The 23,816-nt window shown below is 37.7% G+C and overlaps 4 protein-coding genes and 1 long non-coding RNA gene across 11 annotated transcripts; 1 reads left to right on the top strand and 4 right to left on the bottom strand.

Annotated features, from left to right (window-relative positions):
* Positions 1–3,471: 3,471 nt before the first annotated feature.
* Positions 3,472–5,183, bottom strand: LOC147393919 (RNA-binding (RRM/RBD/RNP motifs) family protein). Of its 2 annotated transcripts, XM_086456528.1 has the most exons (4): positions 4,566–5,180; positions 4,332–4,433; positions 3,920–4,225; positions 3,472–3,827 (listed from the first exon to the last, which is right to left on the bottom strand). In XM_086456528.1, the coding sequence occupies exons 1-4, from the start codon at positions 5,001–5,003 to the stop codon at positions 3,771–3,773; spliced, it is 903 nt and encodes a 300-aa protein (XP_086312654.1). In that variant the 5' UTR covers positions 5,004–5,180; the 3' UTR covers positions 3,472–3,770. The 2 variants fall into 2 exon arrangements, with proteins under 2 accessions (XP_086312654.1, XP_086312653.1); XM_086456527.1 differs by lacking the exon at positions 3,472–3,827 and having other exon boundaries at positions 3,834–4,225; positions 4,566–5,183.
* An 836-nt stretch (positions 5,184–6,019) lies between these two features.
* Positions 6,020–19,936, bottom strand: LOC147393916 (uncharacterized). 4 transcript variants are annotated; one of them, XM_086455305.1, is made up of 5 exons: positions 19,830–19,905; positions 15,261–15,606; positions 14,879–15,154; positions 14,416–14,553; positions 6,020–7,783 (listed from the first exon to the last, which is right to left on the bottom strand). In XM_086455305.1, the coding sequence occupies exons 3-5, from the start codon at positions 15,065–15,067 to the stop codon at positions 6,236–6,238; spliced, it is 1,875 nt and encodes a 624-aa protein (XP_086311431.1). In that variant the 5' UTR covers positions 15,068–15,154; positions 15,261–15,606; positions 19,830–19,905; the 3' UTR covers positions 6,020–6,235. The 4 variants fall into 4 exon arrangements, with proteins under 4 accessions (XP_086311431.1, XP_086311432.1, XP_086311433.1 ...); XM_086455306.1 differs by lacking the exon at positions 15,261–15,606 and having other exon boundaries at positions 19,830–19,936; XM_086455307.1 differs by lacking the exon at positions 15,261–15,606 and having other exon boundaries at positions 19,835–19,919.
* LOC147393918 (uncharacterized) lies at positions 8,514–10,431 on the top strand. Its single transcript, XR_015181979.1, has 5 exons — positions 8,514–8,949; positions 9,610–9,692; positions 9,778–9,822; positions 10,037–10,123; positions 10,242–10,431. It is a non-coding gene; the product is annotated as an uncharacterized LOC147393918 (long non-coding RNA).
* Positions 11,947–14,201, bottom strand: LOC147393917 (uncharacterized). 3 transcript variants are annotated; one of them, XM_086455309.1, is made up of 4 exons: positions 13,680–14,201; positions 12,948–13,265; positions 12,573–12,675; positions 11,947–12,443 (listed from the first exon to the last, which is right to left on the bottom strand). In XM_086455309.1, the coding sequence occupies exons 2-4, from the start codon at positions 13,034–13,036 to the stop codon at positions 12,267–12,269; spliced, it is 369 nt and encodes a 122-aa protein (XP_086311435.1). In that variant the 5' UTR covers positions 13,037–13,265; positions 13,680–14,201; the 3' UTR covers positions 11,947–12,266. The 3 variants fall into 3 exon arrangements, 2 of the variants coding, with proteins under 2 accessions (XP_086311435.1, XP_086311436.1); XM_086455310.1 differs by having other exon boundaries at positions 11,951–12,480; positions 13,680–14,199; XR_015181978.1 differs by lacking the exon at positions 12,948–13,265 and having other exon boundaries at positions 11,953–12,480; positions 13,680–14,200.
* Positions 19,937–20,549: 613 nt separating the features above from the next.
* Positions 20,550–23,059, bottom strand: PTAC15 (plastid transcriptionally active 15). The gene is made up of 2 exons (XM_086455308.1): positions 22,160–23,059; positions 20,550–22,076 (listed from the first exon to the last, which is right to left on the bottom strand). The coding sequence occupies exons 1-2, from the start codon at positions 22,365–22,367 to the stop codon at positions 20,785–20,787; spliced, it is 1,500 nt and encodes a 499-aa protein (XP_086311434.1). The 5' UTR covers positions 22,368–23,059; the 3' UTR covers positions 20,550–20,784.
* Between the last annotated feature and the right edge of the window lie 757 nt (positions 23,060–23,816).

Here is a 23,816-nt window from a genome sequence, read left to right as displayed (position 1 = left end):
AAATATATCTTGATTGCTGGTTATGATCATACCAGAAGTTCATATCTTCATACATAATCACCTACATACAATATTATGCAAAAAAATATTTCCAACAAGGTTTGAAACCCATAATCTTTTTTCTTTTTTTTCTTTTTTTGATGACCAAATGGGTTAGTGGTTAGTCCTAGTAGGTATCAACACTAACTAAACTTTTAATCAGTTAGCTTTGAAACACATAACCCTTTTTTTTAGGAAAGGAATACACTCAAATCACCTTTCTGAAGCGATCCTTCTTAACAAATCTGTTGAACAATGACAGCAAGCGATTCCAATCGGAGGATACAGCCGCCAACCCCAGCTGAAAAAGCCATAGCGTTGATAATGACCAGTCTTTCTTATAGGGTCCGCGTCGGGACTTCTTTAAAACTATGAGATGGGGCTTGGTTCCATTACGTTCTTTACGCTACATACGTTCCTTTAGGCCATTCCGATAAAACGGCCAGAGCCCGCTCTCCTTCACTCAGCTCTTGAAAAAATAAAGGGCATCAAGTCTCTATTTGGCCATTTTTATTTCCTTCACTATTTTTTCAAAATTCCCTCTCCAAAGTCATGTTTACATGTCTGTTTACATTTTTATTAGTACCCATCCATGTACTAGAAAAGACTAGAAGATATATAACATTAAAAATGAATCCACTCGGAGAAAATTTAGGAATAGATTGATCATACTTTAGTCCATTGTTCTTTTTCTTATAATATTTGGTCAATCTTCCTTGGTATGTTCGGTATGAACTGGGTCCTCCCTCGTAAGTTTTCTTCGGTGTTAGTTGAATGGACCAATAACGCTTTCCACATCAGAAAAAGGATCCTATGGGCTATGCTTCCCTCGGCTATTGCTTGGGGAGTCTGGAACGAGAGAAACAACAGAGTGTTCAACAACAAGAGCAGTACCACTCGTGCAAGATTCTTGGAAATTTTGGGTCTGTTATACATTTGGTCGAAGCAGAATATAGAATTCGCGGGGACTACCTTCGACGATTTTGTTTTTAGATGGGACTCTTTATGTAATCAGTGATGTTGTTTTTGTTTTTTTGTTTTTTTGTTTTTTCTTTGATTTGCTGCTTTTTGCTTGTTGTTTGTTCTTGAGGCTCTCTCGGCCTCTCTCTTTGTAGTTCTCCTTCTTTTGCTCAATACATTATACTTTTCAAAAAAAAAAATTTAGGAATAGATTGAATAGGTGATAAACTAAGATAAAGTCAATTGAGTTCATCAAAGGATATGATTACAACCCAGCTAGAAGAAATATTCAAGTTGAAAGTACTAAATAATAGAATGAGAGGAAGGTTACCACATAAGTCATGGTGAAGTTTAAAGCAATGCCTACAATTCCGAAATTAAGAAGTAAATTTATAACCAAGGCAGATGATAGCCATTGATCCTATTACAGTACCATTTCATGAAGAATTATTGTACTGCTGATTCTTGGAGAAAATGTGTAGATAAGCATTATTGCTGCAACATCATCTTCAAGGTAGAAAAAAAGGAAAAAAAAATCCTTCATTACCTCGGATCTCCTCTCCATGGAACCAGTCCCCTCATAAGCATATGATTCAGTAAGTTCCTCAAAGTAATTAATGAACAGTTTCATAAAAAAATTATTCTCGAGAAATATTATTATCTAATAAAAGGTAAAAATTAATAAATAAATTCCCATCTACACTTCACTAGAATACCTGAAGGACCCTTTCAGGCGAAGTTCCTATGATCCCTTGTTCTTGACGTCCATGAACCAACACCCTTTCCGGTATATGCCAGGTGACATCAACCCCATTCCCCACAGAGGAAATAAAGGGTGCATCAATATCATAAAGAATGCTTTCACCTGAACTTTTGGTGTTGGAAACATGAATCATGCTTCTCTGTTCTATTCCATCAAAATCTATACCTTCTGTTGAGGCATGTTGTACATTTCTTTTCTTGCAACCTCAACACATGTCCTTTTCAGCCATCTTCTTACATTTTTTAGAGCCTTCAACTTACAAAAAAGTTTTGCATATCCATTTTTTGAATTTTTTTTCATTCGTTTTTCTGCATGCCCAAACCAACTACATCAATTTTTTTAAAATTTTATCCCCTATTGGGGCTACACTTAGATTCTCTCTAATTAGCTCATATTTTCTTTTATCTTGCCTAGTCTTTCTACTCATCCATGTCAACATCTTGATCAGTTCCACACTCATTTATGAACATGTTTTTTGTTGATTGTCCAACATTTTGCCTTTTTTTGACCATTTGCATTGGTCATGTTAAAACTTTGCAAGTGCATTTTGCTTTAGCCATCTAGCAATAATTCTATGAGTAACACCTTCAATCTCAATCTCTCTATGAATAATTGAATCTAGATAATGAAATGGTTGCTTTAGCATATCCATGTTAGTGCATGTTTATATATTTTTTTCACTACCTCAATGCACATCGTTTTCAGCCTTTCTCTCACCTTTTTAAGCCTTCAACCTGACATAAGTGGCTACGCTCATTTTCTCTTCGTTAGAGTTTAGGCACTCCCGGATCATCTCAATCAACCTTTTTTTGTCATATTTATCCCTATTGGGGCTATTCATCTTGGATGTGCTCATGTCTCATTCCGTTTATCCTAGTTATTTTTGTTCATCCGTATCAACATCCTCATCTCCACCACATTAATTCCATGAACAAATTGGTTTTTTAAGTGCCAAACTCCACGTCCATAAAGCATAGTTGTCCTCTAAATTTTTTTAATTGGTTTGGTTGCCACGTGCAGAAACATAAACCTGTGAAAACAATCTCCACTTTACCCGCCCAACCCTATTTCTATGAGCACCATCCTTTTAATCCTCTCCTTATGTATGTATAGTCAATCCCAAGTAATAAAAATGATCACTTTGGTTTATTTTTCAACCAAGATTCCAAGGTATCCCTGAATAGTTTAGTGTTGTATTTACCACCTATAGTCTCCTTATAACAAACATTACAACATTATCAAAGGAAAAAAAAAAGTATCGGCAAATAACAAATAAAAAGGGATCTCCCCTTCAACATTAGCAGTGATCTCATCTATAACTAGAAAAAAAGGGACGTGGAGTCAAGGTGGCCAACCCAAATGCAAATCCATTGTAATTGGAAACTCAGTCTCAGTCTCATCACCAAATGTTCTCATATTATTGCCAATCACTCATACTTATTTTTTGTATTATGTTAATATCTTAATCTTACCTAGGATCCATTGCCTCTCTTATCTTATGGATTTGTATAGGCAAAACAAGCAAAGGAAAAGAAAAAAAAGGACAATAGCTTTTTGACTTGTTCCTTTCCTTGTTCTGTTCTTTTTTAGAGGCCATCTCGGCCTCCTTGTATTTTGTCTTCCTTTTATTAATATATTACACTTATCAAAAAAAAAAAAAACTAACTAAAAAGAAGTGAAGCATCATGTAGTGAGTTCAAAGAAAGTAATTAACTACAAACAAGAAATTGGATCAAATGATCAAGAAGAGTATCATAATTTGACATGTACATTAATAAAAAATTTCCACAATATATATATATGGTTAAACCTGAACCTAAAGAATTAGACGGAGTATGCATGAAACAACTTTTCATCCAAATATCAGGTCTGGTTTAAAGTAAAATCCGGGATCATTTGCAGGAGATACCTGTTCCCCTGCAGTTCAGGCTGGTACAAAAGAATGCACCAAGCTATCAAAATTTTTTGAAGAAATTGTCATCGATAATTCTACATTACAAAACTTCAATCACAGCTCGCTACTTTGAATTGCTCTTCTTACCAACAGTGTGCGACCATGAAAATCCTGCATAGGAATCATGAATACATAACAGAAGCCAAAGACAGACAGAACAATTTGAAATTAAAAAGTGGGGGAAAGGAAAGAATGCACTTTACCACTCCATCTGAAGAAAGTGCAGACTCACGCTCTTCAACAGAAGAGAAGGAAAGAAACCCATAAGCACGGCTCTTCCCTGCTTTACGATCAGATAGTAGTCTTGTGCTAACAAGAGTTCCAAATTGGCTAAAATGCTCTCTCAGTTCTTGAGGTTTCACGGACCACGCAAGATTGCCAACATAAATTTTATAAGGACTTTCAAAGATGATATTTCTATTAGGAGTTGAATTCAAGACATTAAGGTTCTTCCTATTAGGGTTCATTTCGACTGAAAATTTGACCCGCACTTCACGCCCACCAACATCCTAACAAACAAACAATATATATATATATATCATAAAATCAATAGAAAAAGAAAAGTAACAGACAGGCTATGAATCAATCACAAAATAGAGTAAAATTTGGAGTTACAGTTCCATCCAAAGTAGTTATTGCTGCTTTAGCTTCATTGATTAAGCTCATTGTGACATAACCACATCCTCTACTTATACCCGTCTCAGCATTCCTTGAAACCTGAAACAAATTTACCACTCAAGACTCAACCCAATTCTTTCTTTATATCACTTTCACTTATTCATTTCTTATAATCTCAAATCACACACACACACAGACAAAGAGAGAGAGAGAGAGAGAGAGAAATCTTGCCTCAACCGATTGAACTGTTCCATAAGGTTTGAACATCTCCAGAAGCTCTAAAATGCCACAATTCCTGGGAAGATTGCAGACATAGAGTTCACATGGTCTCGTTCGAGCCTTGGATAGTTTGGATAAATTATCTTCATCATCGTTCGCCACCTCTACTGGTGCAAGCCTCGCTATCTGTTCTTTTTCTTCTTCTTCTTCTTCAGTGACAGCAAGAACACTTGAATTTGAAATCTTAGTTTTAATTGGTAATCTGAGCACAGCACAAGTAAAAGCTTTGTGGCTGTGAGAGTGAGATACGGAAATGGAGGAGGAGGAGGAAGTGAGGAAGAAAGAAAAGGTTGAAATGGGTAATCGAACCGAAGAAGTGAAGCGTTCTGTGGTTCTGTTCTGGCAGAGTAGGATTGATGAAGAAGAGGAGGTCAAGTATGCGGTCGCCATGGCTGAGAGCTTGGAGTGCTCTGGAAATCTTTTTGTTTGATTATTGCGATGGATGGATGGCAACAGCAACACGACACCTGTCTCCCCTCAGATGGATAGGGTAACTAAAATTATCATATTCACAGATCATAGACGTTCGTCGTTTGTTTGCTTGTGTAGCACTACCTCTCTCTCTCTCTCTCTCTCTCTCTCTCTCTCTCTCTATATATATATATATATATATATATAGGGTCCCGTTCGCCACCCTTAGTTTTACCACACACTTTAACAAACGCGTTTTGTCTTACATGGGTTAGAAGTTTCGGAATGAGCTGATTTTTGGTGAGGATGATCTCTATGGTGAGGAGATCATCCTCACCAAAAATCAGCTCATTCCAAAACTTCTAACCCCATCAAAATTGATTTACAAAAAATGAACGGTCCACGATTTTTCAACGTGTAAACATGGGGCTAAACATTTCGGAATGGGCTGATTTTTGGGGAGGATGATCTTCTAATCATAGAGATCATCCTCACCAAAAATCAGCTCATTCCAAAACTTCTAACCCATGTAGGACAAAAAACGTTTGTTAAAGTGTGTGGTAAAACTTAGGGTGCTGAACATTTCCCATATATATATATATATATATATATATATATATATATATATATATATATATATATATTCACAAATAATAAGCTTTGTAGAATGTCTTAAATTTATCTTAGATTTTATTATTTTCACACCATTCTTATTGTTCTGACCCTTAGCAATCTCTCCCGTTTAATTCTTGAAAATTTCACGAATTTTTCATTTTTTTTTTTTAATGAGAGTATTATTAAACTATTCTGAATAATCCACTTATTTTAAAGTTAAAAAGAACAAATGTGTTTTTTACGAATTTTTACCAGTTGATTTTGGGTGTAGTAAGATAAGTTTAGAAGCCTCACTGATCTACATATGCACCAACCTATCATGTCTAAGTGTTCAAGCTTCAGGTGGCCTGTAGAATCAGGAATCCAACAACATGGGGAACTTCTTGTCATATATCTATGAATGAGGTTAAGTGAGAGCTTTGCTTGAAGAAATATACAACATTGTCAACCTGTAGTATCAAGCTTTGACAAGTTTGGATTAGGTGGTATCATATACAATGTTCTCTCCATATTGAAGAGTAGACAAGGATTACTGATGGGATTACTTCAATTCAATTGAGTCCCCAAATTCTTTATAGTAGAATAGGATTCAACAATCAAACACCAGAAGCTATGTCTTCCTTGATGATGAGATTAATGCCACAAACCCAAAGTTGCAATCCAGTAGCACAACCAGCCTCAAAATGCACCTCCCTTCCAGTATCCGTCACCACCCTGAAAATTGCCCTCTTCTCATCCTCAATATTCTTTCTCTGATTCTTTAGAAATTTTGCACTAGGTCCTGCCACTGCCGCCTTACATACCACATTCCTCCGTCTCAATTTCCCCCATGTCAACAAACCAGACATGAGCATCTGAATAGTTTTTGCATGAGGTGAACCTCTACCCTCACAGATGTGCTTACAGAGCTCCTCACCTACTAGCACGCGTGAACGAGCCAAGTGATTGAATATAACGCTCTCTGTAACCTTACATCCATTGCTTCTCCTTGCCAGAGACAAAGCTGTCTCTCCCCTACTGTTAACAAGTTCACAATCACCACCCCATTGTATTAACAGCTTGCAGGCATCTGCATGACCTTCCCTAGCTGCAAGCATGAGAGGCGAATGTCCATTTTCATCCAGACAATCAACAGTGAATCCCATTTTCAAGAGCTGGACCAATGCAGACAAGTTCCCTCTCCGTGCTGCATAGTGAAGAACTCTGAATGTGGAGTGACCCGTCAATATCTGCACCAGAACAGCATTAAGCAAGATCTCTTCAAGCCGGTCCCTGTCACTCGCAAATGCTTGGAGCTGTAAGAGGGACACTAGCATCTGCCCATCCCTAGTCTTCACACCTATGTCAGCTCCAGCCATGATTAGTAGCTGGAAAGCCTCAGCATGGCCGGCTTTTGCTGCAACTATAATGGGTGTAGAACCTGATCCATCATGCTTATCTATGTCTGCTGTTGACTGTTGGAGGATCATCTGAAGGAGCTCTAAATTACCCATTCCTGCAACAAAGTGTAATGGAGAGAATACCTCGAGATTAGTGGAGAAAAGCCTTGTTCCAGCTATGATTGTCAGTCTAAGGATATCAGCAATAGAGGATCCAAACACACTTTTCTTTGCTAACTGGACAGCACTGTCCCCGGATTTACTGATCAGACCCAAGTCAGCACCAGCAATAACCAGCTCCAGGAAGCAATCTGATTGATCTGCTTTGGCAGCCATCATCAATGCTGTCTCACCAGTTTCAGTCCTCGCATCAACTTCACAACCGTGCAAAATCAACTTTTTCAGAATAGAAAGACACCCCAATCTAGCAGCCAGGTGAAGAGGACGAGATTCGTGTCCCTTTTTGGTTCTTATGGGAAACTCGGCATCAGCACCAGCATCAAGGAGCACACATACAGCCTCAGGATTTTTACAGAGTATGGCATGACAGAGAAGGGTCCGACCGTGATGTTGGGTTTTAAGGGAGGAAGTTTGGTGTAGAAGCAACAACTTTAGAATCTGGCCACTCACTTCATAATACTCAACTGCACACCACACTTCATTGTAAGGCTCACCCAAGCATGCACCAACCCTCAACTCCTCACCAGAAAAGATGTCCCAGGACCACTCCCCGAGCCGTACATGGTAGTCCATCTTTGCACCTGTCTGAAAAGTAAGCATGTAAGGTAGGGAAGCCAGCTCTTTGATGGGTCTAAAAGGGATTTTCCAAAACAACCCACCAAACCTATGGATGCTACTGGAATTATACATATGAATGATTATGTAATAATACCTGAAAACTGGAAAATAATATATTACAAGAAACAATATTTATCTTCCAAAAAGAGTGGAATCTGGTAAATTACAAAAACAAAAAAGATCATTAAAACATTTAGATAAAATATATGTCATACAAACTGAATATTTGTTGTATGAATGTTGGTTCAATTTTGAGTAAACCAAGGTGAGTAAAGTATGAAAGTAAAAGACCTCAAAACTTTTGACCCTTACACGTGTTGGAAAAAAATAAAACAAAAGACGGTTCAGGTAATACTGAGGTTTCTTATGAAAATAACTATTGCAGGGAAAAGAAGAAAATAACTATGGCAAGAAAAGAAATCCTATCTCATTTTTAGATGGAATTCCTTTTGTAATTACTTGTGTTCTGCCTTTCTTTTGGCTTGTTTTGCTTTTTTCTTTGAGGGGCTATCTCGGCCTTCTCTTTTTGTATTTTTGTACTCCTTCTTTCATCAATATATTTTATACTTATCAAAAAAAAAAAAAAAAATATATATATATATATATGGGTCGGGTTCCTGCGACACACATTGCGACTCACATCGCGACAAACCGTAGAGACCGTAGGATTTAGCGAAGATCTGCGGTCCAGATCTAACTTGAGTTTACAATCGATGTAAACAAATAAAGTTTTGGAAATTAGAATCGCCTCCCTCTTCGACAAAAACAAATCGACAGATTGCAGAGAACGTATTCTTCCTCGTTCCTCTTCTCAACTTCATCTTCTTCCTCTTCTCAAATAAGATCTCGTTGTTTACAAAAACAGATAAACCCTCTCAAGTACGTCTTCTTCCTCGCTCCTCTTCTCTCTTAGCTCTGCTAACAAACGACAACAACGACAGATTCGATCTACTCCTCTTCCTCTTCGTTTCCAACAAGATTTGGGTCCTCTAAAGTTCGTCTTCATCGTTCTTCACGAATCGTTCAACATCGTCTTCTTCTTCGACAAAGTCAGATCTGCGGTTAAGATCGATTTGAGCATCTAAAATCTAGGGTTCTTGTTTCGAAACTTCGACTTCTTCATCGTTTTAGTGGTAAGAAATCAACCCTTAATTAGTTTTTATTTTTTATTTTTTTATTTTATGTTCTGAATTCCAGTATCTCTTGAAAATTTTTGTATGAAAATTTGTTTTTATTTTAAATTTGTTTTTTTTTTTTAATTTCATGTTTTGAATTTTATGTATGAAAATTGTACATGTTGGAATGCTACTCTCATTTTATGTAAATTTTGTAGTTTATTTTTGTGGTTCTTCTGCACTTGTGGAGGAGTTGAGTATTCGTGTTTCATTTTATATAGATCTTCTTAGGTTTTCTATTGAAAAGGATTTTAGAGTTGAAGTGGAAGCTATAGGGGACAGGCCTACGCTGTTTTTGAAGTCTCTTTTGTGTATCTCAAGTATGTGGCACTTGAATATGCAAATTCTGGATTGTTAAATGAGAAGTAAGATATTTACAGTTTTGAGAATCAGAATTTCAAGTAGAAACCAGGGGAAATTTTGGACTTATCATGCTTTCAATGAATTGTGGGCTGATTGAATGCATGTACAAGGATTGAAATCCCTGTAAGATTAATGCTGAAGAGTTATTAAAGTCTCGTGTCTAAACCTCTAAATTGTTTTAGTTTTTTAAGATTTGTACTTGTACCCTTATCTTTCCTCTTCACTTCTGAAATGCATTATAATCTTGTACAACAGCGCCAGATTCTTCGGAGTTTTAGTCACTTGAAGATGGTATTGTCATTCCTCTTGGCAGACCAAAGGAGCAGTGGAGTGCCAAGGTACTGCACTTTGTATTAGGGATTTAATGTTGTGTGGTATTATAGTTGCCAGTAACAATCTCTAAGTTTTACATTTTACTTGTAGATGAAGAGGTTCAGAAAGCTTTATAAGTTGTTGTTATAATAAAAGGTAACTTCATGTGTGCACTTGCCTCTCTCTCTCTCTTTTAAGAGTTGTGGTTGAGTTTCAGAATGACCGTGATCTGCCTTTGAGCAAATGTAGCTTGATCCATTCAATTGTGAAGGGTTTATAATTTTGAACTCAAAGAGAAGATATCCAACTGATGGGCTCATAAAGAGAATGACCATGATCTTCACCTTTTGTTTGATTATGGTATTGGCAGAATGGACTTGATACCAAGGTGGAGAAATCAAGAAAGCACATGAAGGAAAGAAAGAACAGGGCTAAGAAGATTCGTGGAGTGAAGAAGGTGGGTGGAGAAGCATGTATTTTTTTTTATTTTTTTATTGTGTTTTGTGTTCCTTTCTCTTTTTGCATTGTTTTGTGATATGTCATTCTTATGTACTAACCCCATTTCTTATATGCAGACTAAGGTTGGAGATGCTGCCAAGGCCGGGAAGAAGAAATGAAGAGAAGTGGGGAGTTGCTTGTGCCCTATAATATTAGTTTGTTATTTTTTTTCTTTTGAGTTTTATTTTATCATGGATTGGATAGAGAAGGGAACACTGATGTCCTGTTGATTTTTGAATTTAATAAAAGATGCAAGACTTTGGTGGATTTTGGCGTGAATGCATTCGCTAGCACATTTGACATTTGGACTGTGTTCCTTTTTGCATGTATTTGAGGTTGAAGTGGGGAGAGAGCTCTAGATGGACCAATAATTCATGTGGTCAATGGGTTCGAAAGGATGACCCATTTTGCACTTTTAGGTGGGCAGTCACTAATTGTCATCAAATATTTATTTTTTTGTCAAAAACAGGTGTGGACCCTTTGATTAAATGCAACTTGTGGCAAATACAGCCAATGCCAATTCCTTCTTATACGTGCAAAAGAGATCTCATCTATTCTTTATTTGGTTGACTTTTGAGACGAAAAACTCTGCTCAAATTTCTTTTTAAAATCAAAATTTGTACAGGAAACTTTATTGAAAATCCCAAGACACATATCGAAATTTGAGCACTCTCTAACATTATCGAAAATCCCTCCTTTCACTCCTCTGAAATAATGCTGATTAAACTACCATAGGCCGAGGCCAGAGACACATATCATCTCGAAAACATTTGGTTACCTCCATTGAGGTGGGGGACAACTGGGCAAGGTTGCTAAAAAAGAGGGTTCACCTTACACCTTAATGATTATGTTCAATGCTTTTGTATTGCCAACATAAGTTACCATGAGGAAGCCTCCAAAGCATGCAATTTTTTTGGTGCATTGGCAGCATGGCCTTGATGTATCACATGTTGCTTGAGAACCTGAGAATCCCCACCTTATCTGATCTCTACAATGCCACAGTGAGAATGACAAACCCAAACCTTGATGAGGATCACCACAAACCAACTGAAAAAAGGTCCAATGCCCCTAGAAAACTTGCCTAATCCCAAAGCGCCTACCTACCAAACAAAAAGCAAGACACCAGCCAAAATGTCGATAATGAGGTACCTGACTACCCTTATTTGTGTTGATGAATTTTTTGACGATTGGATTTGCAGTAGCGTTATCCAAATTTTTTTAATAGATACATTATTAACTGGGTCCAATGCCCCTAGATACAATTTTGTACAGGAAGCTTTGCTTTTCCCCTTCTTTGTTAACTGGGTATCAGTTGACTCTCCTAGGCCCTTGCATCGGAAGATCTATTGAGTAGTACATGCTCATGACTGCTTCGATGCTAAACATGTGATTACTTGTAGGTAGTGATTTGCCTATTAATACCTACACACCACAAACACAAGTAACATACCATCAATTTGGAAAAAGGGCCATCATCAAGAGCACTTGGACATGTTGTAGGACACTGCCAAATCATGTATACACCTCCTATTACACTGATGTGGGTATAGGACTTGTGCTTTACCTTGGATGATTCCAATTAATGGGCAGACAGAATAGGTTATCCCTCCCTCACATCATGGGACATAATCTATGCTACTACTACTATCGGTGCTCCAATGCTGCCAAGTAGATACTGGATGTAGCACATCAAAATAAGTATAAACAACATTGCCCACTAGAATCCTAGGGATGGATCCTTTATAGGATGCTTTGTGTTGATCAACTGCTTGATACATATAGATTATGATCCAAGGACATTGTTATGGGTGGAGAAAACCATCAACTGGAAGCATTGAAACATTGTATTGAATAGCATTGAAACATTGTCAAATACTTTTAAGAGTAAGATTGACTGACGACATATGGCTCCCAACTCTAACCTGTAATCTCTTACCAAAAAGATTTTTAAAATCATTTGTACAAGTGGCAGCATCATAGCCTACCTGAAAATCTTCTTTTTCAACCACATTTAAAAAAAAAGAGAGAGAATAATAATATAGAATGACCCAACTTGTCCTCCACGTCTTGGAGATGCCATTTTCATCATCAGAACAAGCCCACTAGGGCACCGTTGGCATGAATAAACCTGCGAGAGCACCATCACCGTGGCCCTGCCTGTGCCCAAGTGTGTCATCTTGGCCAAGTTCTTCACTTAGAGGTGTCAACATATCACCATCACAATTGAACATAACATCTTGAAAGTACCACTGGGTTGGGCCTTGCTGTCGCATGAATGACTGTCCCACATGCTTTGGTTAGAGACCACAAACAGACCTTTGGAATAAGAGGCCATTCAAAGTTTAGAGATTGTTAACTAGCAACTATAATACCACACAACATTAAATCCCTAATACAAAATGCAGTACCTTGGCACTCCATTTCTCCTTTGGTTTGCCAAGAGGAACGACAATACCATCTTCAAGTGACTGAAACTCCGAAGAATCCAACGCTGCTGTTCCAGCCTGCAAGCTGCAAGTGATAAACTTATGCACCACACTGAGAATGGATTCAACAGTATAAAACAGATGGACAAGGAGAATGGATTTTCAGATACTGCAGACTTCATTTTTATCAATGATCCAAAGAGGGGAGAATCCTTTAGAAATAAATGGACTAATTTTCATGGATGATAACAAGAAATTTTTGTTTGCAACAAATTGATATCCCGAAGTCCAAACCAATTGATTGTATCCATTTTAGCATAAATAGACATGTAAGGGAGGATGAGAAGGCCTGCTCACCAACAAAGACTTAGCCCAGAAGGAACAGAAAGAGCAAAATAACCAATCATTAAGAGAAGAAACTTAGTTAGAGCTTGAGAATTCTTCATGCTTGGATCATTAACCAAATTTGAGATTATTATGTAATAAGGATGGTTGGGACATCTTGGAATTCCACTTATTGATACCACCTTTCGGAGGAGCAATTTCACATCCAGGATGGTTGGAACAAGTCAGTTCAAACTGAGGTCATCATCAAAAGTATTTTAAGTGCCCAACTGTGACCAATAACAAAGAGAATGATGATGCCCTTCTCTTCCAGCCTCTTTCGTTGCTCACCTATTGCCGATTTTTTAACCAGAACCATTGTCACAATATATATATTGAAGCAAGCAACATAAATAATATAAGCAGAAAACCAAATGATAATAATAACAGATGCTTAATCACATAGCTCCCAGATTATTTGGAACTCCATTAAAAAGATCTGTCATTAAAATTTTGAAAAGATCTTTTCAGATTATGCATCTGCGATTTAACAAATTTTGGAACTCCATTATTCAGATTAAACAAATGAGAGTAGCATTCCAACATGTACAATTTTCATACATAAAATTCAAAACATGAAATTAAAAAAAAAACAAATTTAAAATAAAAACAAATTTTCATACAAAAATTTTCAAGAAATACTGGAATTCAGAACATAAAATAAAAAAATAAAAAATAAAAACTAATTAAGGGTTGATTTCTTACCACTAAAACGATGAAGAAGTCGAAGTTTCGAAACAAGAACCCTAGATTTTAGATGCTCAAATCGATCTTAACCGCAGATCTGACTTTGTCGAAGAAGAAGACGATGTTGAACGATTCGTGAAGAACGATGAAGACGAACTTTAGAGGACCCAAATCTTGCTGGAAACGAAGAGGAAGAGGAGTAGATCGAATCTGTCATTGTTGTCGTTTGTTAGCAGAGCTAAGAGAGAAGAGGAACGAGGAAGAAGACGTACTTGAGAGGGTTTATCTGTTTTTGTAAACAACGAGATCTTATTTGAGAAGAGGAAGAAGATGAAGTTGAGAAGAGGAACGAGGAAGAATACGTTCTCTGCAATCTGTCGATTTGTTTTTGTCGAAGAGGGAGGCGATTCTAATTTCCAAAACTTTATTTGTTTACATCGATTGTAAACTCAAGTTAGATCTGGACCGCAGATCTTCGCTAAATCCGACGGTCTCTACGATTTGTCGCGATGTGAGTCGCAATGTGTGTCGTAGGAACCCGACCCTATATATATATATATATATATATATATATACAATTAAACCATGTGAGGTCCTTTAGATCAAGACCAGAAACATAAAAGATGCAAAACGATGGACATGTCTGTTACTTTGGTACAGAAATGGGAATCGGTTCTTCTCTAAAACAATCTGGAGGTAATGCGTAAAACAGTTTACCCAGTAAGCAAAGCACATGAAGAAATCAGACCATCACCTCCAACAGATATTTAACGACAGACACTTGTCGGCTAACAATTGCAGCCACCAACGGGGTGCAATTGACGTTAGCGTGCAGCATAGGTTTTGCTGAATGCAAGAGAGCCCTTGGCATGCAATTAATGTCCACTCCATTCTGCAAAACAAAAATCAAGTAATTATACAAATAGCAAAAGATTTGCGACATGTTGATCATAATCACCAAATTGAGTCCATTTAGACATTAATGACCAAATGAAAATTTGATATGAAGAAATGGTCTAATTGGACAGTCCAGATCTTTCAACTTAATCTTTTTATGAGCTTAAAAATGTCAAAATGGACTAGTTTTTGGTAATGATGTTCAACATGGTGGGCACAACTAGCTGTATGGCTGCATTTTCCAACATGATCTCCATGTGCAACCCAATTAATACATACACTACATGCATACAATATATATTATAGTGTACATGCTAGACCTCAATTAAGGTGGTGACCACATTAACATAGCCTCTGGAGCTTGCCGATAGGAGTGCATGTGCAGCAACATGAGTCCCCGTCATTTCTGAGCAGATCAACAGTTGTGCAGCTTTAGCCTGACCACAAAGGCAAGCCTCCAGCAACGCATCCTCACAAGCTGCTTGGGATGCCCCAGCCTTCAAAAGCATACCAAGGAGTTCATTATGACCTTCGCGGGCAGCAGCAGTGGCTGCGTAGCCCCGAAACAATTCCTGATTAACATCAGCTCCAGCGGACTGGGAAATCAAAGGGAGCACATGAGAGGACTTATCAAATGAAAGATGCAGTTCAAGGTAATACTTTTGTTCAATAATAAAATGTAAGTTAAAGACCAAGCTTGACATTATCAGAGATAGCCAGTATTCTTAAGTCATAACCAACGGAGCAAGCAATTAGAACTTTCAAGACATGCCAACACTAGCCGATCTCTAGACTGCATTTGCTTGAGACATACAAAACCCTCAACTGATTTTCAGTGAGCCACCAAGCTATTACCCGATACTAAGATTTTGAAACTAAAGGGGGGAAAGCACTGAATGTTGTTGTGTATGTCATACAGCCACATCTTAAGTGAGACCAACACATTATCATTTCCAGGGCCAGATTCTATTGCCCACTTCACAGGTTTGGATGAGGCTTCAATATTGAAAAATCTTAGCCAATTTTGCTTGAGAAAAATCTTAGAAAGCTGTTTCATGAAGAAAAAAAAAAGTATCTTTTTCATGAGACGAAAAGTCAAAGCAAACCCAAAATCTTGACCAGTTTACTTGATTGGAAACAAAATCAGCAACTACTTGTAGTGACCACATTATTATCGTTATTTTTGTTTTTAATTTAAGTGTAGTTAAATTATGTTCTCTTATATTCTTCACCAGGAATATAAAGGAAAAAAAAACACTTCCTCAATGTGTAATTCGTAGATTGTGTGCAGTAGATAAACCCAAGTGAAAATGTTGGAAACTATAAACATGGAAGAGACTCATGCTAGGCATGAAACTAGTTGCAGCACAACTTTCATCACGGTTCCCCCTTAGATGACTAAACTGCAAATAGATAATGAAAGAGAAAACAAATGCTTAAAAATCCTACAAACACGGTTTATAATTATTATTAGAGGACAAACTGATTCCTCTGATTATGACCAAGATATCAGTGATTCTCCATAATTGTAGCAGTTTATTTATTTTTATTTTTTTGATAAGTATAAATTCTATTAATAACAAAAAAGAGAAGAGGAGGCTGAGGTAGCCCCCACATACAAAACAAAAATACAGAAATAAAAGAAAATACATTCCCAACAGGAAGAGAATTAACAACAAAGAGCGTCCCAATTAAACACAAAATCTTGGAAACGCACTCCCTCAAATTCTTTACTCAGCTTTGACCAAAGGAAAAGAAGCCCCATAATCTCTAAAATCACTGTGTGAGTCGAGCTCTCCTTGTTATGAAATATCTTGTTGTTGCGCTCTCTCCAGAGACCCCAAGCAATGGCGGCGGGAAGGATGGTCTAGAGATGCCTCTTTCTAGAATAGAAGATATTGAATCTCCACCCCTCTAAAAGAGCCAAAAAAGAAAGAGGAAAAACCCAATACACCTGGAAACGAGATAAAAAGAACATCCAAATAGCTCGGGAGAAAAAACAATGAATAAGCATATGGTTGACAGACTCCCCATCCCTTGTAGCAGTTTATTTTCCTTGTATAGTTGTTTCCATATTTGTAATTGTACAGCTATGATGTATCTTCTGTCTATAAATGAATATCTCCTCACAGCTTATTGGCTGGAGGCATTTCCTTTCATGGTATCAAACCCAATAGGTCAACCCAATAAATTATCACCTCGCTCTATTCCTTGTGTTTTTATTGGCTACAGTCCTCTTCATAAGGGTTTTCGTTGCTTGGATAAGAAAACTAACCGGGTCTATGTGTCTCGCCATGTTCAATTTTTTGAGGATTATTTTCCTTATGCTACCTCCAATATTCCTTCTTCGGTTGGCACTGATTATGTCACTATTACTGACACTTCTGACAGTTTTCTTCCTAGTGACAGTTCTTTCCCCATTGGTGTGACTCCCACTTCTAGTTCGGCCTCCACTCCTTGTGTTCCTTGTGCTAACTTAAGTCCCATTCTCATGCCTCCTATCACACTCTCTCAGCCTTCTTCGCCTGAACTAGCCTTGGACGTCCCTCCACCTGCCTCTTCTTCCGCTGTCCAACCGTCTACCTCTACTCACCCCATGATCACCCGTGCTCGAGATGGTATTGTTAAGCCTCGCATTATTCATTCGTTAAAGGCTTTCACTGCTCCTCCGTGGTTTTAAGTCAACTGTCAAGCATCCAGCATGGCTCTTGGCAATGGATGATGAAATTGCCGCTCTCAAGCACAATAACACATGGTGATTAGTTCCTCGTCCAGCTGATCATAATGTTGTAGGTTGTAGATGGATTTTTAAGACTAAGTTTCATGCCGACGGATCCATTGAGCGTCACAAAGCTCGTTTAGTGGCGCAAGGTTTTTCTCAAAAGCATGGCATTGATTTTAAAGAAACTTTTAGTCCCGTTGTTCGACCTGCTTCTGTTCGCATTATTTTGTCCCTTGCTGCTGTGAATAAATAGCCTTTACGTCAACTTGACATAAAAAATGCCTTCCTTCATGGGTTTATCTCCGAGGAAGTCTATATGGAGTAACCCCCAGGCTACATTGATCCACAATTCCCAACTCATGTCTGTCGCTTACAACGTGCTCTTTATGGCCTTAAACAGGCTCCTCGAGTATGGTTTCAGCGTTTCAGCCAATTCTTGCTTGGTATTGGGTTTATTGCTAGTCGTGTTGATTCCTCTCTCTTTGTCTATCATAGTTCTCATGGTGTTATTTATCTTCTCCTATATGTCGATGATATGGTAATAACGGGAAGCAATTCTTCTATGCTGCGTTCTCTCATTGATCGGTTGGCCAAAGAATTTTTGATGAAGGATCTCGGTGATCTATACTATTTTTGGGGGATTGAAGTTGTTAGAAATGACAAGGGTCTTTTTCTCAGCCAAGCTAAATACACACTTGATCTGTTGACTCGAGCAGAAATGATGGATTGTAAGCCTATCTCAACTCCTTTTTTGGTGGGATCTCATCTAACTGATTCTGGTACTTCCTATTCAGATGCTACACAATTTCGTTCTCTAGTTGGCGCATTACAATATTTGACTTTTACACGACCGGATTTATCCTACAATGTTAACTCTATATGTCAATATATGCATGCTCCCACCGTTGATCATTTTAGAGTCTTGAAGCGTATTTTACGCTATATCAAAGGAACCTACCATTATGGCCTGCAACTCTCACGAAATTCCTCTCAAACTTTGCGCGCGACTATTCGGATGCTGATTGGGCCGGCTGTCCCGTCACTCGGCTTTCAACAACCGGATTTGCTGTTTATCTTGGTTACAACTTAATTTCATAGTGCTCTAAAAAGCAAACTACCGTTGCACGCTCTAGTGCTGAGGCCGAGTACCGAGCTCTTGCCTCTGTTGCTGCGGAACTCTCATGGACACTTCAACTTCTTCGAGAACTCTAGATCACCCTCCCCTCTCCTCCGAGACTCTTATGCGACAACAATAGTGCCATATTCATTGCTTCCAACCCGGTCACCAAATCTCACTCCAAACATATTGATATTGACTATCATTTCGTTCGGGAACTTGTTGCTCGAAGGGTTATTACTCTCGGCTTTGTCCCCTCAGACCTACAACTGGCCGATGTTTTCACAAAAGGGGTGCCCAAATTACAATTTTTATTGGATCGTGGCAAGTTGTGCGTTTTTCCTCTTTCTACCACGCCAACTTTGAGGGGGGATATTAGAAGACAATCTGATTCCTCTGATTATGACAAAGATATCAGTGATTCTCCATAATTGTAGCAGTGTATTTTCCTTGTATATTTGTTTCCATATTTGTAATTGTACAGCTACGATGTATCTTCTGTCTATAAATGAATATCTCCTCACAGCTTATTGGCTGGAGGCATTTCCTTTCAATTATAATGTTGTTTTGAAGAAACTAATTACCAACTATACAGAAATGAAATATACAAACACAGACGAAAATACAAAGGATCCCTACCAAGAGCTTCCTGGCAATCTCGATGTGGCCCGAATGAGCTGCGGCATATAGTGGAGTAACATCCGTTACAAAGTCCCTGTACTCATCAGTTTCTTCCTCTTGCAGAAGAGACTCTGTGCACTTCACTCTCAAGTTAATAGTTCCAATATAGTTCACATCAGACCCAGACCTCAAAAACTCCATCACACAGTCCACATCCCCTATTAGAGCAGCTTCTATAAATTTCTGAGACGACAATGCGCACTCGTCTCGGTCCCCACGGATCACTGAACCATGCCTCACCATCTCTCTCTTTCTCTCCCAAATAAACACAAACCCTAGCTATGTGCAAGATCCCAATAACCCAATTGTGAAGCAGAGTAATATCAAAAGCTGAGACAGGAATCTGAAGGAGGTATGGAAATTGGACGTCTAACATAGAATATATATATATATAGAAATATAAGGAGATTTTGTCGGGAGAGAGAGACAAAGAAGAGAGGGTCAGATACAGGCTTCAGCTGGTGAGTGGTGACTCAAAGGTATATTTGCTTACTACAACATATAATGCTGTTGTTGGTTGTTGGTTCAACGACTTTCTTTCTACCGTTAATATAATATATAATGTCTGTATAAACCTCTAAGTAAGAAAAAAAAAAAAAAGACATAGAAATTGTCTGTAATCTGTAACAAAGTAGGAAATCCAGCAATGTAGGAAGAGCATTTTCCTTTCGGTATTTCAAGATTTAAGGGATTAAATATTTAATTATATATATATATATATATATATATGCAAATAGTGATGATCCCTGACCTGACCTTGAGAGTGCAGCAGAGCCTCAGCGTGACTGCTTGAGAGAGAGAAATCACATATTACATGTTTACCGGCTCTTCCTTCTTTTTAACTAACAAGGGTAAAAGAGTAATAAATAAATAAATAAATGATGGTAAGTGAAGATCGCATTCATTCAAGAGGAGGTGTTGGTCAAAAGTCAAAACATATAATAATAATAATAATAATACATGCGGCGCATTAGGGCGAGATTACTGGTCGGTTCTTGGGCTTGGTCGTATATTAATTACTAAGACATAAATGGGTCACACTTTTAGGTCTCATTAATCATGAATAGTCCACAGCTTATTGAACCTAAATGAAATCCCTGTCCAATTGGGTTGCTAGGAATTGATGCTTCAACAAACAATGATTCAAATAAAATAAATTTGTATCACCATCCTTTATCTATATATATTATTTTGTGAGATATGAAATCCACCTGTGAATGAATTTGACAACTCTTTCCTTTTCTTACAGCGAAGCATTGGACACAAACAAATGGTTAAATCTCGAATTGTATCAATAGAATTAATGGAACTGGTTATATATAAGGGAAGGGTGGGGGTAGTTGATGATGATTTAGGCATTGAGGAAGGTTCATACTTCATAGGAGATTTGAATGAATAATAAATAATTGTGTCATATTTCATACATTAGATAAGACATAATTGAAGTTATGCTCCAATCTCTTAAAAAAGATTCTTACAACCTTTCTCAACTCTCTTAGTTTTCTAGTTTGAAATTACAACATTTTACATTTTCATTACATCATTTGGCTGCTAAGGCGCTTCTAATGAATATTTTCATCCTTCAATTCATAAAACACTTATTATGATGACTAAGGAATCATAATAGCCTACTCTTAGAAGAAGTTGAATTAACATAAGAGATTCTCAAAGGAGTACAAAAGCTATGACTCATATATGGGTTCCATTTAAACCATTTCCATGTGTACAGAAGAAGAACTCTTCTTTTTCAAGAATCTCTCTGTTGATACACTCAAGAGCTTGTTGAGAGACATTCCTTCTCCTAATATTTTCTTCTTAACTTGGTAACGATGTTTGATCCTATCATCAAGTTTGTAACCAAGAAAGGCCGGAAAGGCCAACAGCTCTCCAATTTCTCGACCCATATCTTCGATCAAGTACTCCATCTTCTTCTCTAAAGAATTGTGATTATACTGCAGTATCTGAGGATGCTTATTGCTCATGACAAGAATGTCCTCACAAGATAACCCATAACTCAACAAAACTCCCATCACATTCTGCATATTTTCACAACTAGTTCTGGTCACTGCCCCTATTGCAAAGGCTAACTCCTTGCTTCTATTCTTGTATCCAATCTTAACCAAAAAACCCAATTTCTTTGAAAGGTTATCTTCAAATGACAAACTGAGATATAAGGGTGCTTTGATCAGGAATCTGAAGATATCATTAGAATTCAATCCACATTGCTTGAGGAACTCTATTCGGGGACGCAATTTCCTCTCTTTACTCGCACTGCAGATGTTGGGATAGACGAGAATAATCTTGAATATTTCCTGGTCACTTAGGCCAGCAAAGGATCGCAACAACTCTACATGGCTTTGTAAATGATCTACAGTATAGCTCAAGATAGCAGGAAGTTTACGCAACACCGCTCCAGTGGCATTTTCATCCCCACCACTGAGCTCAGTGAGAAAACCAGTTCGCGGAATGAGCTGGCTTTCCAAGTCCAAGTTCAGTAAGGCAGGGCGACGAACAATCAATTTGATGCCTCCAAAACGGTTAAATGAGAGGATGGTTCTTTCAATTTCTTTGGCTGACTTAAGGCAGAACACCTTGGAGAGATTGACATTGTTGAGTACATAAGCCAGTTTATCTTGGGGAACTCCATGATCAAGAAGCAATCTAACCTTTCCTGGGAATCCCACAAAGAATCGAGGCTCTGTAACGGTTAAAAGACGTTGGAGTTTCTCGGGTTTGATCTGTCCTTCCAAATCATCCTGAATAAAGCAGAGTAAGAGATGGATTTCCTGGGACGTTAGGATTTCTGGGCGTTTGGCAATCAAGCGAGAGAGGGCAAAACCATCGATTCCAAGAGAACGCAGAGAAAGTAGCCGAGTGCGGAGTGATTCCAGTGATGTCGATTGTAGTTGTAATTGTAGAGATGGGTTCTTCTTGAAGAGAAACTGGATTTCTTTTTCTTCAAATCCAATTTTTTGGAAGATTAGTGGGAAAAAACTTCCTATTAAAAAAAAACAGATAAATAAATAAATAAAATAGAGGGGAAAGAGATATGGTTGGAAATTGAAAGTAAAGTCTACTCACCATCACCATCCATATTTATATTTGTGACGGAAGGGATGTTGTTGTTGGTGCTGCATTGAATCAGTAGTGCCTGTTTCTGTTTAGAGGATAGGGGTTTCTGTTCTATACCAAACTTAATTATAAAGCAACATTTATGGTGTGGAAGAAGAGTTGCAGATGATGAAGGGATTAGGGTTTGGGCGAAGGAAGAAGAAGGGATAGTAACCATATCTGCCGTGGTCTTGGTGTTGGTAATTAGGAGAAAAAAATTAAAAAATAGTGGAAAATAAATCCTCCGAAACAACTTTTTTAAGCTCTCAAAAATCAAAATCAAAATTTGTGATATCTTACGGTTCAGTTACACACTTAATAGACGATGAGTATGGTGTGGGGATCAGCCTGATAAAAAAAGAATCAAGCCATTCTGAAATTACTAATTCCACTTTACAAGTTAAATTATTGTGAATTGTTTATTGTTAGTTTGAAATTACTTTTCATAGGGTTAGAAGTTTTAAAATATAACTGAATTTTTTTTATTTTTTTCTTTTTTTTTTAAGGATTATCTAATCTTCATAAAGATATTTCTCACAAAAAAATCAGCCCAAACTGAAATAGAACGTTTTCTACAAATCCTAACCCTAGAATATAAGGAAGGAACAAACCCAAAATCACCCCTCTCGGAAATTCTTCATTCCCCCACCCAATAAGACAATTAGTACAAGGATTTTCCTCAACCAGTGAGAGGTTTTTAGGCTAAAAATGGTTGGAGGCTGTGCATGCGGTATAGAAACCGACCCACTACTAATATTATCATATTCAATTATTAATGGTTGTTTGAGCAAACTCACCCTACTAAAAATTATATATATGGATCAGGATCAGTATACACATAAAACTACTCATAAAGCTACAATGTGTTTTGTCTTATATGGACAAAAAAATTCCGAATGGGCCGATCTTTTGTGAGGATGATCTCTATGGTATAGAGATCATCCTCGTCAAAAATCAGCCCATTCTGAAACTTCTAACCCCATGTTTACAAGTTGAAGAATTTTGGACCATCCATTTTTTGTAAATCACTTTTGATGGGGTTAGAAGTTTTGGAATGGGCTGATTTTTTGCAAAGATGATCCCCTCACCATAGAGATCTTCCTCACAAAAAATCAGCCTATTCCGAACCTTTTTGCCCATATATACATATATATATATAGGATCGGGTTCCGTAGACCCCCATTACGACTCACCGTTTTGTCTTATATGGGCAAAAATGTTTGGAATGGGCTGATTTTTTGGAAGGATGATCTCTATGGTGAGGAGATCATCCTTGCCAAAAATCAGCTCATTATGAAACTTCTGATTGACTGATCTAAACTTAAATTTCTAACCTTCAAAATTGTTTCTGAGAAGGTAGGATGGCTCACCTAAAGCCACATGCATGATATTAACATAAAAGATCCATTACTTTTGTAGGTCTCCATCGACAAGGCAATATGGAGAATCCAATCTGGATCAACGGAATTTGGAGATTTTGTGCCTTGATAGGAGGGGATGGATGAGCCAAGTTTCTTTTTAACTGGGTTTTGAGAGCTGAATATGGCGTTGCCCCTGTTAAAAGTAGTTATATTAAAGTCTCACACGATTCAGGTGGATAAGTGAAGGATGCTTACCATAATAAACT

The sequence above is a fragment of the Akebia trifoliata genome, chromosome 10, assembly GCF_017979445.1.
Source record: "Akebia trifoliata isolate Shusen 1 chromosome 10, ASM1797944v1, whole genome shotgun sequence".
Lineage (NCBI taxonomy): Eukaryota > Viridiplantae > Streptophyta > Magnoliopsida > Ranunculales > Lardizabalaceae > Akebia > Akebia trifoliata.
The sequence above is the reverse complement of the archived record's forward strand: the minus strand, read 5'-3'. Positions and strand labels throughout refer to the sequence as shown.

Excerpts from the sequence above, each read along its gene's own strand:
- LOC147393917 (XM_086455309.1), bottom strand. The coding sequence starts at position 13,036 with ATGAAGAATTCTCAAGCTCTAACTAAGTTTCTTCTCTTAATGATTGGT. Across the intron at positions 12,676-12,947 it reads TCTGGGCTAAGTCTTTGTTG|CTTGCAGGCTGGAACAGCAG; the intron begins GTGAGCAGGCCT and ends TATCACTTGCAG. Across the intron at positions 12,444-12,572 it reads AGGAGAAATGGAGTGCCAAG|TCATTCATGCGACAGCAAGG; the intron begins GTACTGCATTTT and ends CATGTGGGACAG.
- PTAC15 (XM_086455308.1), bottom strand. The coding sequence starts at position 22,367 with ATGGTTACTATCCCTTCTTCTTCCTTCGCCCAAACCCTAATCCCTTCA. Across the intron at positions 22,077-22,159 it reads TATAAATATGGATGGTGATG|GAAGTTTTTTCCCACTAATC; the intron begins GTGAGTAGACTT and ends TTTTTTTAATAG.
- LOC147393919 (XM_086456527.1), bottom strand. The coding sequence starts at position 5,003 with ATGGCGACCGCATACTTGACCTCCTCTTCTTCATCAATCCTACTCTGC. Across the intron at positions 4,434-4,565 it reads GAACAGTTCAATCGGTTGAG|GTTTCAAGGAATGCTGAGAC; the intron begins GCAAGATTTCTC and ends AATTTGTTTCAG. Across the intron at positions 4,226-4,331 it reads TAACTACTTTGGATGGAACT|GATGTTGGTGGGCGTGAAGT; the intron begins GTAACTCCAAAT and ends TTTGTTTGTTAG.
- LOC147393916 (XM_086455304.1), bottom strand. The coding sequence starts at position 19,321 with ATGGTGAGGCATGGTTCAGTGATCCGTGGGGACCGAGACGAGTGCGCA. Across the intron at positions 15,155-19,036 it reads AGATTGCCAGGAAGCTCTTG|TCCGCTGGAGCTGATGTTAA; the intron begins GTAGGGATCCTT and ends TTGATTTCCCAG. Across the intron at positions 14,554-14,878 it reads TGGTCACCACCTTAATTGAG|AATGGAGTGGACATTAATTG; the intron begins GTCTAGCATGTA and ends TTTGTTTTGCAG.